Source organism: Heloderma suspectum, chromosome 14 (assembly GCF_057233095.1).
Source record: "Heloderma suspectum isolate Gila_16-S chromosome 14, 16-S_ref, whole genome shotgun sequence".
NCBI classification, from domain to species: Eukaryota; Metazoa; Chordata; class Lepidosauria; order Squamata; family Helodermatidae; genus Heloderma; species Heloderma suspectum.
In genome coordinates this window covers 21,807,015-21,822,723 of record NC_139471.1, presented here as the reverse complement: position 1 = coordinate 21,822,723, position 15,709 = coordinate 21,807,015, and the positions used below count along the sequence as shown (strand labels likewise).

At 46.9% G+C, this 15,709-nt stretch overlaps 1 protein-coding gene across 1 annotated transcript in view; it reads left to right on the top strand.

Annotated features, from left to right (window-relative positions):
- The window catches only part of LHX2 (LIM homeobox 2), a 43,386-nt gene that overhangs the window by 12,871 nt on the left and 14,806 nt on the right, over positions 1–15,709 (top strand). Inside the window, exon 4 of the mRNA XM_084821286.1 lies at positions 2,380–2,585. Coding sequence (XP_084677412.1) covers positions 2,380–2,585 — 206 coding nt within the window. The remainder of the gene's footprint in view (positions 1–2,379; positions 2,586–15,709) is intronic.

The following is a 15,709-nucleotide window of genomic DNA, read 5'->3' as shown; positions in this document are numbered from 1 at the left end:
TCTTCTGTAAGGGCAAATATGCAGAGTTTGACAGGCAGTGCGGGCAACAGGTCTCCCTATGTCTTTCAGGGTTGACAGATGGAAATGGACCCTCCATCTTGAGAGGCAATGTACCTTTTGATTACCAGGTACTGATGGCAAACAAAAGCTTGTGATCTTTCCAAAGTCATCTTTGGAAAGGACAGTCAGAGACTGAGCACTGTGGTTTGATCCAGTGTGGCACTTTAGATGTTCATTCTTCAGGGGGAATATAGCTACTGGGGCTCTTTGCTTGCAAACTCCATGTTAGGCATAATTGCCTAACATGGGCATAATTGTCATACTGCCCCTATACAAATCTGTAGTGCGGCCACACTTGGAATACTGTGTACAGTTCTGGTCACCACATCTAAAAAAAGATAGTGCAGAGCTGGAAAAAGTGCAGAAAAGGGCAACTAAAATGATCTAGGGGCTAGAAGGAAGGTTACAACAGCTGGGATTGCTTAGCTTGGAGAAAAGGCAACTGAGGGGAGACATGATAGAACTGTACAAAATTATGCCTGGTGTGTAGAATGTGGAGAGGGAGACATTTTTCTCCCTCTCTCAAAATACTAGAACCCAGTGGGGTCATCCCATGAAGCTGATTGATGGGAGATTTGGGACAGATAAAAGGAAGGGCTTCTTCACACAGCACATAGTTAAACTATGGAATTCGCTACCATAGGATGTAGTTATGGCCACCAATTTGGATGGCTTTCAAAGGGGGTTGGACACATTCCTGGAGGAAACGGCTATCAATGGCTACTAGTCCTGATGGCTGTGTGCTACCTCCAGTACCAGAGGCAGGGAGCCTATGTCCACCAGTGGCTGGGGAACATGGGTGGGAGGGTGCTGTTGCACTCATGCCCTGCTTGCAGGTTCCTGGTCGACAGCTGGTTGATCACTGTGTGAACAGAATGCTGGATTAGATGGACCCTGGGTCTGACCCGGCAGGGCTCTTCTTGTTATGTTCTTAATGTATGTCTGCAGTGTTTGTGAGTGTTTGGTTGCTGGCTGCAGTGCAGAGCATAGACAACTGAGGTTGGTACATTCATACCAATAGTTGACTTCCTAGGGATCCTTATTTACTCAGTAGATTTCCAATAGTATAAATTGTCTGCATTTGAAAGAAGGCCATGTCAGTGTAGATCCATATCAGAAGTATGCTGTCTCTGTGATGATGGACAATTTTAAAAGCATCTGCAGATGTGTTTAGACAGACGGATCAATAATTCACATTTTAACACTCCCACAATAGATATTTATCTGATTTTTTCTTTTTCTTTTTAGTCATTTGGGTAGTGTGGATAAATAATTATTAAGCGAGAGCATAACATGAAGCTTTTCAACATACAACCTAATGTTTGAAGTGGCGGGAAAGGAGTTTGTGGGAAATTGAGCATTGATAAGGCAAGCTGATGGCAGAGAGTTCCAAAAGCCAGACGAGCGGCTCAGTTTTCCTCTGTGCGTCTGTTATTTTTAAGAGGAACTTTGCTGGTTCTCAGAAGGTGCATGCATGTGTTCTGTTTTCTTTTTAAATTAATCTCTGCACATTATGCTTGGTGTGCAAACTGTAGTTCTTCTGGTTAATTATTGAAAGGTTCCTTTGTCTCTTTGTGTAAGCTTCATTTGTGATTTTTTTTGTAGCCATATGAGGGAATCTTGATCTAAATTGATCTTGATCATGATCTAAATTAGGCTTCCAAACAGGGAGTTTGATTATTAATAGGATGCAAATACACAGAGTTCCTTTAAGTTTCTGATTTGGTCTTTGGTGCAACTCTAACATCCTTGTAACTGTTCCTTCTCTCCCAGTCTGTACCTGGCTCTCCCAGTCAGTCAAATTATAGCTGGAATTTGTTATCAGGTGTACACAATCTCTTTCCATCTTCCCTCAGCCCTACCCCTCAAACAGTGTATTATTTAATGGTCCCTTTTGTATTCCCTGTAGCTGAGTTTGAGGAAAAGAATGCCAAGGTTTTGAATGAGGGTTTTTTTTTTTCCTTTTGAGGCTTGAGTGGGCTCGGTGGTTGCGGGTTTGTAGCGGCACAATGCAGTTGGACAGTCCAAAGTGTATTACAATGTTCTGCAGACTGGTTCTTCTCCAATACTATCTGGAAATGCATGGAAGAGGGTGGTGCATGTCTGCATGTGTGGCTGTCTCCGTGTGCGTGCGTGTGCATGCAAAGGCATAAGAGGGGAGGGGAAGGGAGAGCAGGTGAGATTTCTTGCAGGCTCTGTTATTGTAAGGGAAGAAAAAATGGAGGAGCTGGTAGTGGATGGGCCAGATATCCCCCTCCCTGCCGCCGCCCCACTCTGGTGACTGCACTGACTTGCTCTTTTCCTCCGTGTTGTCCGTAGCTTTGAGCTGCAATGAGAACGACGGGGACCACCTGGATCGCGACCAGCAATACCCCAGCAACCAGAAAACAAAGCGCATGAGGACGTCGTTCAAACACCACCAGTTGCGGACAATGAAGTCTTACTTTGCTATAAACCACAACCCGGATGCCAAGGACTTGAAACAGCTTGCTCAGAAAACGGGCTTGACCAAGAGGGTTCTCCAGGTAAGAAAGGCGAGGCCAAGCCCCCTCGCTGGAGCGCCAGGGAGATGGCCCCGGAGCCCACAGCCGCCGCTCCACTCAGTCGCTCCCGCTTGGTCCAGGGGGACCACTCCTTTGCGCCTCTTCCGCATCATCCGGAGGTGCGGTGGAGGGAGGTTTGAAGCGGCTGTGGTGGCAGCGTGGCATCTTGGAGTTTGCAAAGGATGCAATCTGTGCAGAATTCCTGGCGGTGTTCTCTACTTGAGCATCAGCCGACCGAGCTACCGGCCTTTTTGTGTTCCCTGTACTATGGGGAGCCAGCAACTATTCGCATTATTTATTTATTTGTTTGTTTTATTAAATTTATTAATCGCCCATCTGGCTGGTCACCCAGAATGAACATGAGCTCCCAAAGGGAGGACCCTGCCAAGCACAACCACAAGCATTCTGTGCACTTGTGAATGCCTGTTGAGCATTGAAACGCAGGTCAAGCAGTTGCTTTATGTGTGGAAAGAGTGCTTGAAAGTGTTGCAGGACAAGGCCAGAGCTCAGTGGGTAGAACGCCTGCTTTGCACGCAAAAGGCCACGGGTTCAGTCGCTGGTTTCTCCAGGTAGGGCTGGGAAAGGCTCTTCTCTGTCCATGACCCCAGAAGGTGGTTGCCAGTGAGCACAGACAGTACTGAAATAGCTGGACCAATAGTCTGTCTTGATATGAGGTAGCTTCCTCTGTTCTGACTTAAATCAGAATCATGAGGGCTGGTATCTTTATTTTAGGTGAAAGGGCCGTAGCTCAGTGGTAGAGCCCCCACTTTGTGTGCAGAAGGTCCCAGGTTCAATTCCCAGGTGGGGATTGAAGCTGTTAGGGCTGGAAAAGCCTCTGCTTGAATCCCTGGAGAGCTGCTGCCAGTTGTTGTCAACAACACTGAGCTAGATGGGACTATAGTCCAGCTTGGTAGCAGGCGGCTTCTTGGCCGTGTGTGTGCTGATGTGCTTCCTCCCAGTGTCGTGGTGATGGCTGCTGCTCCTAAACGTTGCTGCGGTGCTTGATCAGGTGACTCTTCCCAAGGCAAGATGGGCTGCGTCTGGAGCATGGAGGCATCTTTCGTGAGAGCCTGCATGATGCTGATGGATGCCATCGCCTCACCTCTTCCTGGTTGCACCTCCTGGCTGTTGGCACCCCTGTGTATTGGGTCTGCTCCTGCTGTTGTGGAATCATAGAACAGCAGGGCTGGAAGGGGCCTACAAGACCGAGTCCAACCCCCTGCGCAATGCAGGGATCCAAGTCAGAGCATCCCTGACAGGTGGCTGCCCAACCTTGTCTTGAATGCCTCCAGGGTGGGAGAGTCCCCCACCTCCCCAGGTCATGGGTTCCATTCTCGTATTGCTCTGACAGTCAGGAAGTTTCTCCTGATGTTCAGCCGGGATCTGGCTTCCTGTCACTTGAGCCCATTATTCTGTGTCCTGCATTCTGGGATGATCGAGAAGAGATCCTGGCCTTCCTCTCTGTGACAACCTTTCAAGGACTTGAAGAGCGCTATCCTATCTCCCCTCAGTCTTCTCTGCTCAAGGCTAAACATGCCCACTTCTTTCCTCATAGGGCTTTATTTCCAGTCCTCTGATCATCTTCATTGCCCTCCTCTGAACCCGCTCCAGTTTATCTGCATCCTTCTTAGTGTGGTGCCCAGAACTGGACACAGTACTCCAGATGAGGCCTAACCAGTGCTGTGTAGAGGGGAACTAGTACTTCCCAGGATTTGGAAGCTATGCTTCTATTAATGCAGCCCAAAATAGCATTTGCCTTTTTTGCAGCCACATCCCATTGTTGGCTCATCTTCGGCTTGTGATCTACAACAATTCCAAGACCCAGAACAGGAACCCATCCTGTCCATGGACTGGGTTCCAGTTCTGTGGTGACTTTGCCTCTCCTACGCCCATGATCGGAGTCTGCGGAGGGCTCAGTGCTCCACTGACAGGTTTAGCCTCCCCCACACTGCCTCTACACTAGCCTTCCCCAACCTGGTGCCCTCCAGATATTTTGGATGACAACTCACAGCATCCCTTCAAAAAATCGCAAGTATAACAAAAAAAATGAAGGAAAAAAAGGGGGGTCAAAACAGCAACAGAAAAAAAGAATATGACTAAAATCCATATGCATTAACTGTTTACAGCACCATTAATAAAAAGAAGAGAGGGGGGAAAGGGTTCAACCATTCCATTTCAAATATAGATATTGATATAACCCGTCAATATATCTAAATAAGCATCAAGACAAAACTGATGACTGTAGGAGACACGTTCAAATGAAGCTGGAGCAGTAAGATCTTCAGAGCATTGAATGATAGGTGGTGGGTGTTTATCCCAGCATTCCTGGCCATTGCTGGTTGGGGCTGATGAGAATTGAAATCCAAAATATCTGGAGGGCACCAGGGTGTGGGAGGCTGCTCTATATGAACATCAGCCGCTTTAGAAGGAGGGCCAGAAGCAGGGATGGGCAGCTGTGAGGCTTGCAGGATCTGTTTTGTTTTTGACTGGAGCCAGGTGCAAAACCGTGGCTTGGACAGGCAGGCACATGCCAAGCCAGTATTAAGTAACAGGGTGCCTCTGAGCATGTGCTGAGCTCATGGATTTGTGATCAGTCCCAGAATCCAGCATACAGCTCCTTTCACACCAAAGTCCATTGCTGGTTTTTCCCCAAGTGTCCTTCCACGACCTCTCTTTCTTTCTTTTTTGGGGTGGGGGAGAAAGCTTTTTGGCTGTTGCTACTGTTAGACCTTGGAAGTCAGAAGCCCAACCATGTCGTAAGGGGCAGCTCCCTGCGGTGGTGATGGGCATTTTCCTGCATGTCATCAGCGAGACTAGGGATCTGCAAATCCTCTCCTGCGTTCAGTCTGGAAATTTTCCTGTGTGTTGCATATTGGGATGCTTTGCTTGCAGCTTTTGGGAAGGATGGACTTTCCAAGGACTCTTGTGAAGTAGTGGTCCCAGCATTTGTTCTCTACGGGAAAGCATGTGTTTAATTGCTCCCAGCTCTCATCCTGCAAGACACAAACAGATTTGGCCTCCTTGCCCATTGTCTCTGCTTCAGACATGAGTGGGCAGCTGTGCGCTACTCTTTTTTAGTTTTGTTTACTGGGTTACTATTGTACAAGGCGCTTGACTGTTGCCAATCTTGCTCTCCAGTTAAGCTATTTACCAGCTGTGCTACTTACTCACTGAAAGTTTCAAGTGAGGATTTGAAGTCTCAGATTTGCATTTCTAATTTTCAACCAATAATACCCCCCACCCCTTCCTCTGGCCCCAGTGAACTGACCTTCAGGTACAAAAGACATAAGTTAACACAATATATGATATAAACAAACTCAGGGCACAATCTATGCATGTTTAGACAGAAAAAAAGTCCTACAACTCCCAGCATTTCCCAGCCAGCTCCAGTTGTAGGTGTGTGTTTTTTCTGTGCCCTTAAGCTAAAGAGGCAACCAGCTCTAAATTGAGTAGTCAGATGGCTTTCTTCAGTGCCTGGCCACTTCCATTCTCACAGGCCTTAAAATAAATAAACTAAGATCATATAATTCTAGAGTTGGAGGGTTCCTTTGAGGTCATCTAGTCCACCCCTGTTCAATGCAGGATTTACAGCATACTTTGCAACTACTGTTTTCCTGACAAGTCTCATAAGCTGTTTGAGTGGTTTCCTAAATATTGACAACAGTGCTACAGCTAGTTTGGCTGTGTAGCCCATCCATGAGTGTTAGCAGAGTAACAGGGCCAAACCCCGATCCTAGAATGTTCTGACAGCATTGCAGGTCCACTACATGTGAAAGAGGAACCCCAGTTTTTTGCAACCTCTCCAGCAGAAGGGAGACATATTTTTGTTGGAATGATTTTTAATTCTTTAAATTTTATTTGACTAGAATATGAATAAAAAATAAGTCTGGTCCCCCAGACTTTGTTTTGGTTCCTGCTGTGGTGCTTTACTTGACTGACAGTGAGTTGGTTCATGGATTTTCAGGAATTTTGAAAAAAATGTTTTGGAAGGTTCTGTAATTTGTGCAAACTTCTGAGCAATTTGTGCACACTATGGCTGAATTTGCACAAATTACTCAAATTTGGCCACAATTTGTACACATTCAGCCATAATTTGCACAAATTGCACAGAAATTTGTGCAAATTGCAGAACCTCCCCCTACCCCCCTTGCCAAGCACAAAGAAGTTCCTGGAGTTTGGGGAACAGCCCACAACTCAGCTCGCAGAAGCAAAATTAGTTGTACATGCCGTGGAACTCCATCGAGCCAAAAAAGAACTGGATTTCGCAGTGACAGACATCCCTGCATCCAGTAGGGAAACCAACAGAATCCATAGGACATTGGCAAGCTGCATTTCCATGGGTGCAAATTCCATGGGTACTATCTCTGAAAAATGGAATGGCATAGAGCAGGGATGGGCAGAAAGGAGATCTCTGGGTGATTTGCAGTAGATGGTCAAAGAAATCTGACTCCCAATTATTTAACCATAGGAGCAACAAAATGACTCTTCTCCATCTCTAAATTAAGAAGAAAGCTTGGGATAACCAGAAGTGTTTTGTATGTGTGGAGGGACTAGGACCTCTGTTCAGTTCATAGAATCATAGAATCATAGAATCATAGAATAGTACGGTTGGAAGGGGCCTACAAGGCCGTCAAGTCCAACCCCCTGCACAATGCAGGACTCCAAGTCAGAGCATCCCTGACAGGTGGCTGTCCAGCCTCATCTTGAATGCCTCCAGTGTGGGAGAGCCCACCACCTCCCTAGGGAATGGGTTCCATTGTCATACTGCTGTAACAGTCGGGATGTTTTTCCTGAAGTTCAGCCAGAATCTGGCTTCCTGTAACTTGAGCCCATTATTCCATGTCCTGCACTCTGGAATGATGGAGGAGATCCTGGCCTTCCTCTCTGGGACAGCCTTTCAAGTCCTTGAAGAGTGCTATCCTATCTCCCCTCAGTCTTCTCTTCTCAAGGCTAAACATGCCCAGTTCTTTCAGTCTCTCCTAATAGGGCTTTGTTTCCAGTCCCCTGATCATCTCTGTTGCCCTCCTCTGAACCCTCTCCAGCTTGTCTGCATTCTGCTTAAAGTGCGGTGCCCAGAACTGGACACAGTACTCCAGATGAGGCCTAACCAGTGCTGAATAGAGGGGAACTAGTACTTCCCGGGATTTGGAAGCTATGTTTCTATTAATGCAGCCCAAAATAGCATTGGCCTTTTTTGCATCCATATCACATTGTTGGCTCATATTCAGCTTGTGATTGACAACAGTTCCAAGATCCTTCTCGCTTGTAGTGTTGTTGAGCCACGTATCCCCCATCTTGTAACTGTGCCTTTGGTTTCTTTTTCCTAGGTGCAGAACTTGGCATTTATCCCTATTAAATGTCATTCTGTTGTTTTCTGCCCAGCACTCCAGTCTATCAAGATCACTTTGAATTCTGTTCCTGTCTTCCAGGGTATTAGCTATCCCGCCCAATTTTGTGTCATCCGCAAATTTGATAGGCATTCCCTGCACCTCCTCCTCCTCCTCCTCCAAGTCATTAATAACAATGTTGAAGAGCACTGGGCCCAGGACTGAGCCCTGCGGTACCCCGCTCGTTACCTCTCCCCAGTTTGAGAAGGTCCCATTGAGAAGCACTCTTTGAGTCCGATTCTGTAGCCAACTGTGGATCCACCGGATCGTTGTTTCATCTAGCCCACTCTGAGCTAGTTTGCTCTTCAGGATATCATGTGGCACTTTGTTGAAAGCTTTGCTGAAGTCAAGGTATATTATGTCTACAGCATTCCCACGGTCCACAAGGGAGGTTGCTTGATCAAAAAATGAGACAAATGAGATTTGTTCTTGACAAATCTCATGAAAAATGAGATTTGTTCTTGACAAATCCATGTTGGGTTCGAGTAATCACTGCATTGTTTTCAAGGTGCTTACAGATTGATTGCTTTATCATCTACTCCTTTTTACCCTTTTTGAAGATAGGGACAACATTAGCCCTCCTCCAGTCATCTGGCACTTCACCTGTCCTCCATGATTTCTCAAAGAGAATAGACAGTGGTTCTGAGAGTTCTTCTGCCAGTTCCTTTATTACTCTAGGATGCAGTTCATCTGGCCCTGGAGATTTTAACTCTTTCAAAGTAATTAGGTGTCCCTTGACCGTATGCCTATCGATCTCAAGCTGCAATCCTGCCCCTTCAGCCTGTACTTCGCCTTTGCTGGGGGGGGGGGGTCATAGACTCTCTTTTGGGAGAAGGCTGAGCCAAAGTAGGAATTGAGCACCTCTGCCTTTTCTTTGTCATCTGTTATTGTTTTGCCATCCTTATTTAATAGCTGAACAACCATTTCTTTCCTCTGTCTTTTACTATGCACATAGCTGAAGAAAGGCTTTTTGTTGCTTTTAGCATCCTTCGCTAACCTCAGCTCGTTCTCAGCTTTAGCCTTCCTGACGCCATCCCTGCAATTCTGTGCTACCTGCCTGTACTCTTCCTTTGTTACTTGGCCTTCTTTCCACTTCCTATATGTGTCCTTTTTTGTTTTCAGGTCATCTCTAAGCTTTTTGTGAAGCCACATTGGCTTCTTCTGTTGTCTTCCTCCTTTTTTTCTTGTTGGAATTGTGTGTAATTGTGCCTTGAGAATTTCCTTTTTTAAAAGCTCCCACCCATCTTGGACTCCTTTTCTCGTTAGAGTCGCTTGCCATGGGACCTTCCTGATCATTGTTCTGAGTTTATTAAAATCAGCTTTCCTAAAATCCAGGGTACGTGTTTGACTACGCTCGGCTTTTGCTTCCCTTAGAACCAAGAACTCAAGTACAACATGGTCGCTTTCCCCCAGAGTTCCTGTAACTGCTACTTTATCCACTAAGTAATCTCAGTTCTGGTATTCAAAATTATTTCCTGGACTCCGAACCCTTCAAATGTATGTCTTTTGCACCTGGCTCCAGTTCATGGATCTCAGGATTCTAGTAAAAAACAAAGTAGGTCCTGCAAGCCTGAAGTGCTAAGGAAATCAGGACAGGGATTTAGTTATGGAAATGGTTTGGGGAGGGAGTTGGGTACAAAGACTGTAAGAACACTGGAATACCATATAGAAGAGAAACACAAGTCTCATCTAAGCCAGGGGCAGGGATGCGGAGAAATCTACAATGAAAGGAAATGAGTTTGGATTTCTATGAATCCAGCCCATGCATTCCACAACAGACTGGCTTTTCTTGAGTGGCTGGTTTCTGTGGACTTGCAAACTGTTTTTTTCTTTTTTTTACTTTCTGGAATTTAATGCAAATTTAGTCAGAAAATTACATAACATAAAAAAACTAAAAATGCACACACATACCCCCCCCCAGGCTAAAGCATGAAAATTTACATTGAGGGGGTATTTGCATGTTGGGGGGATTTGCACACTTTTGGAAGTCTGAATTTGAGCAACTGTGGATTTGCGCAAATTTGGGAAATTGTAAAAAATCTGATTCCATCGATGAGAGGGCAATGGAACAAAAGGCATCTGACAATCTGCGAAATGCAGACAGAATGGATTTTACAAAATCCATACATCCCTAGGCAGGGGTGCACAACTTGCAGCCTAGGGGCTACATGCGAACCCCACCGCCTTTACTGTGGTCCTCACAGTTGCCCTGACATGCCCCCCTCCAAATTCCCACTCTACTTTCTCCCCTAGAGGTGCTCAGACAGGTCACTGTTTTCCCACTGTTGCTCGCAGTGAGAAAATACATTGGGTGGCCATGTGTCTGCTTTTACAGAGGACAATTTTCTGTTTGAAGTAGGGATACCAGAGAAATGCTCAAAGGATGCAAATGACTTTGGATTTCTGTGAATCTGACCCATAGATTCTGCAGCGGACCATTTTTTTCTGAGTTGCATGGATTCCTCATACTTGTAGACATTTTTTACTTTCCAGAATCCTATGCAAATTTGGTTGTACAAAAATAGTCACTGGAAAATATGCTAACGTATATGCCATTACCCCCCCCCCCAATGTTTTATACATCTCTGGCCTCTCTTTGGCCTTTGCTTTGTAGCACTTCTTTCTTTCTTTCTTTCTTTCTTTCTTTCTTTCTTTCTTTCTTCCTTTTTTTGTGTGTGCTTTGCTCATTGATTGTATGGTAAGCTAAGAAAAATATGGAAAATATGACATGCCAGTGCAAGTTCCATAAACTGCGGCAGACTTTTTTTGCATACTTTTCTGAAGGGGGGGGAATCTGAATCCTTCCATGAGCAGATGATGATGGACAATCCATGAATTACAGATGAAACAAATTACAGATGGCACAAAATCCGTACATCCCTCATTGGAAGAAGGGCTGCCAGAAGATGTCCTCTGTTTGAAAGCATCCTCTAATGGACAGGTGGACCAGTCCAAGTGTGGTTTAAAGATAAAGAACCCTGAGAAGGGAGAGCAGAGTAAGGGCTTTGAAGGGGCCCACCCATCCTTGGCACCTGGCAGCAGGTTGAGCAGGCCGGCACACTGGTCCCCAGGTCACAGTCTTCCACACTATGGCAAGATGTACTGCATTTCTGTTTAAATTATAACAATTCTTTCTAAATTCACATCTATACATGTAAATTAGCATATGCAAATGTTAGGCAAATTGGTGTCCTCTGTTGCCTGCTTTTTGTGGTGATTGCATTTCCTCTTTTGGGGTGATCCGCAAGTGGCCACCCTAGAAGAGAGAGATCTATATCACAATTGCCAAGAGGTATGTCTGTTAATATGTATGTGCATGTGTGTATACGTGCATGTATAGAAACTAGGGTTGTCAGATAAATCTATTTAGGGGCTGGAGTTCGACAGGTTTTCCTAGGTCCAGCCCCCAAGCTTTGTCTTAGTTCCCGCTTCAGAAGCCAACTCGGTCTGCAGTGAGTCGGGCCAGTTTGCAATTTTTTCCAGGCATTTTGTGCCTTTTTTCCTGCAGGTTCTGCAATTTCCACAAATTTCCCAGCAATTTGCACAAATTTCTGAACATTTTGTGCAAATCAGAGCCGAATTTGCACAAATTTTGCCAAATTTGCACAAATTTCTTAGAATTTTGTGCAAATTGCAGAACCTGCAAAAAATGTGCAAAAAAAGTTCCTGGAGTTTGGTGAAAAGCTCGCAAGCTCAGTTAAAAAAAGAGCCAGAGTTCCTAGCAATGGACATCCCTAGTGCAGACATGTGACCCCTAACCAGCATGCAGCCCTTGGAGCCATTTTATCCACACAACAACAACCCTGTGAGGTAGGTTGGGCTGAGAGTCTGTGGCCAGGTGAGTGAGGACTAGAACCTGGGTCTCCCAAGTCCCAGTCCAACACTCAAGCCACTACACCACACTGGCTTTCACCACATGACCACTGCAACGTCCTGTGGAGATGAGTTCTGTAAGTAAGTTATCCTCAACGAAATGCTAGTAGCAAATTCAGGGGCTGGGTTTGCATCTGGCGCTGGCAAAAACAGGCCAACACCCATGGCCTAAGGACAAGAAATGTAGCCTACGTGGGACAGGAAGTCTCTACAGTCCTGGAGGTCAGGGCTGGCGTCAAAGGCAGGCATGGTTGGGAACATGCTGAGGGGCCACACCCCAGCAGGGGCCCACTGACATGGCCTCCTGGAATTGCTCCTCCTGTTCCCCATTGCAGCCTGGTTGTTCCCCTGCCTCTCGCTCTGGCCCAGACAAGGGCGGTGGTGAGAAGGAGGAGGAGCAGGAGACGCCATGGCCCGCTTGCTCCCTGGCTCTCTGCCCGCCAAGCGAGCAAGTGGGGGCAAGGAGGAGGAAGAGGAGGCGGCGCACGAGCAGCGGGTGACACTGGTGGTGAGAAATTAGACTCACTGAGGGAGGGGGCCCTTGGAGGGTGGGTTGCCCAAGGGCCCTCAAAGACCTGGAGGTGCAGCTCCCATTTCCACCTGGGGACAAACTGACTGATGGGGCACACATCATCTCCTGGAAGGCACAGCTGCCATCACCTGGCCGGATCGGCCATAGATCACGTTGACCCTGCTGCAGTCAGGATGAGGACAGCGGTGATCTAAGCGGCATTATGTTCTTCCCCTGTCCCTTGAGCCATGAGGGAGTCTCTCCCAAATAGGCGCGTATGATGGTGTAAGATCAGTTCCGTGTATGTTTTGTGGATTGTCTGGTGCCTTTCATTCCGTTGTCTGCTCATCAAGGGAATCAGATTTTTTTTTGTTTCTGAATTTGCACAAATGCAAATTTGCACAGATGCATACATGCAAAAATGTGCAAATTCCCCCAAATGTGCATTTTCACGCTTTAGCCTATGGGGGAAATGTGCATTTTTGGCTAGGGTTTTTTTTTGGGGGGGGCATATTTTTCTATGGCACAAAATTCAGGAAAGATGGAAAACCAGCCCACAAGTCTGCATAATCTGCCAGACAGGGTGAAAGCCAGTACACTGTGGAATCCAGGAGTTGGATGCATGAAAATCCAAACTCATTTGGTTCCATTGCAGATTTCTCTGGCATCCCTAGCCTCAAGTGTAACTCCGTGCTGAATACATGCCCTTTGCACCTGCTCAGGGGCACTGCTGCAGTCTGTTCTTATTTTATTTGTTTCAGGGTGCTATACCCTGGCATGGAAAATAGGTACTGGGGCTAAGCCCAAGTGAGCCACGGAAAACATTAATCCCTGCTAACAATCCCCTATTTTGAGATTTGATTGATATGCAAATACAGATGCATTGCCTAATTTGCAGATAGTGAATATTATTTATATAATGATGATGGGTGTGTTTGTCTGTTTGGGTTTTTGTTGTTGTTTTTGACAGAACTGGACACTCCCGCAGGGCCCAGAATCGCCACCCATGACTTGTGTGCATATCAGAATTTGCTTGCACATTTTGTAGCTTTCCTCTACAATAGTGAGGATAGTTAATCTCTGCTTTAAACAGGAAACTCAGGTTGTAGCCCTATACCCCCCGGGAGTAATCCCCATGGAACTGAATGAGGCTTACTTCTGAGTAGACATGTACAGGGTTGCATTGTTAAACACCTTGGCAGGATCCCAGTTTCTGTTTCTTTGCTGATCTGCACAGCCATATGTTATGATGAGGAAGGACCCAGGATTCAAGTCTGAAGCAGATCTCTGTGGGAGCTAAGCTCCCACATTTATTTTCAGTGCCATCATTGGGGTATGCCAAGAAATAAAGGCAGGGGGTTTCTGAAGTGTGCTGAGTATCTTTCCTTCACCCCTAAGTAAGCACAGTCCACCACACCTCTACAGTTAGGGGGATACCAAGTCATGGGATGCTGTGCTCTTGAACCTCTCTCTCATGAAGACATCCACTTTTGTTGTTCAGTCGTTCAGTCGTGTCCGACTCTTCGTGACCCCATGGACCACAGCACGCCAGGCCTTCCTGTCCTCCGCTCTCTCCTGGAGTGTGCTCAAGTTCATATTCACTGCATCGGTGATGCCATCTAGCCATCTCATCCTCTGCTGTCCCCTTCTCCTTTTGCCTTCAGTCTTTCCCAGCATCAGGGCCTTTTCCAGTGAGTTTTCGCATTAGGTGGCCAAAATATTTGAGCTTCAGAGAAGGCATTTTATTGTCTACTGCAGGGCTGAGCAGAAGCTGAACTGGGATCTGGGATATCTCTGGGTGATTTCAGCAGATGGACAAGGTTTTCTGACGCCCAGCTGTTTAACAGCAGCAACAATAAAAGCCCACCCCCCCTAAATTAGGCTGCTAAAATGAAGAAAGCTTGTGTTTTCTTGGGGTGGGGCGGGCCGAACCAGGAGTGGATCTTTGTGTGAAAACACTGCAAGCTCCGTTCTGGTCCTGAAAACAAATTCTCGGCCTTTTCTTTGAGGCACTGTGCTCCTTACTTCTACTCTGTGTATGTCTCCCCTGAGCCCGGTAGTCTGCAACTGACTCTAGTTAGCGGACCCTGAGGTCTTAGTAAAAACAACCACAAAGTAACCCCCCTGAGCCTGACGTCTGCCGCCTCCTGGCCTCCTCTGACTGGCGGCGGCTTCCCGGCATCTCCAGCAGAGGCCTTCCCTGTCATTTGCTATCTGATTCTTTTAACTGCAGGTGTCAGGGATTGGACCTGGGACCTTCTTATACAGACAGGCCAGCGTCAAGGGTGAGCATGGTTGGGCTCCTGCCCCCTGGGCATGCTCCTCCTCTTCCCCACTGCAAGGGGCTCGTTCCCCTGCCTCTCGCCCTGGCCCAGACAATGGAGGTGGTGGTGAGGAGGAGCAGCGGATGCCGCGGCCTGCTTGCTCCCTGGTTCTCCCTGGCTCTCTGCCTGTCGAGCAAGCAAGTGGCAGCAATGATGAGGAAGAGGAGGAGGCGCAAGAGCCGCTGGTAACTGGGGCAGTGAGAAGGCAGACTCCCTGAGGGAGGGGGCCCGAGGGCCTACACAACCTGGAACCAGCACTGCACACAGAGCAAGTGTTCTACCACTGAGCTAATCTGGAGCTAGAGAACACCCCCCACCCCCATTCTGACTAGGGGAGCTTTATTTCATTGATTGACTGACTTTATTTACTAAATTTATATCCCACCCAACTGGCAGATGCCCTCCCAGTAGCTTGCAATAATAAAAAAAACCCAAAGCAACAAGAATAAAATAACCAGCACAATAAATCCAACAATGAAATTGTCAAAATATTAAGATATTAAAATATTACAAATATTAAAGAGCAGTAAAGTTAATCATCACACCTTTTGAAGGACTGTTTACCCTCCTAGTGGCTGCATTTCCACTGTGTCTGGTAAAATGCTCTAAATGGCACCACTTTGGTAAAGCATGGAAATCCAAAGAGGAAAGGGCTTTTCATCCCCAGACATGGCCTAGGAGAGTAATCCAGTGGCCCCAGACAGCATCTGAGGGGACATAGGATTGTGTGGAGTCCCCCCTCCGACAGCACTCCGACCTCGTAAGGGGGAGGTGGAGATCTGACCCAGCTCCTCCTCACAGCTGAAAGAATGACGCTAGCTGGTCTCTGAGGTCGGGAACTCAACCTCAGAGGGGGGGAAAGGGGGCATTTCGGTGGGTGGGGAGAGGAGGGGACTGGAGAGGCCAAGACATGAGCTTTCTCGGGGCCCCTCCAACCTCCTTCCCTCCATCTCCAAAATGCAAAAAAGCCCACCTTGCGAAAAATGTGGGGTGGGAGGACAGGGAGAGGAA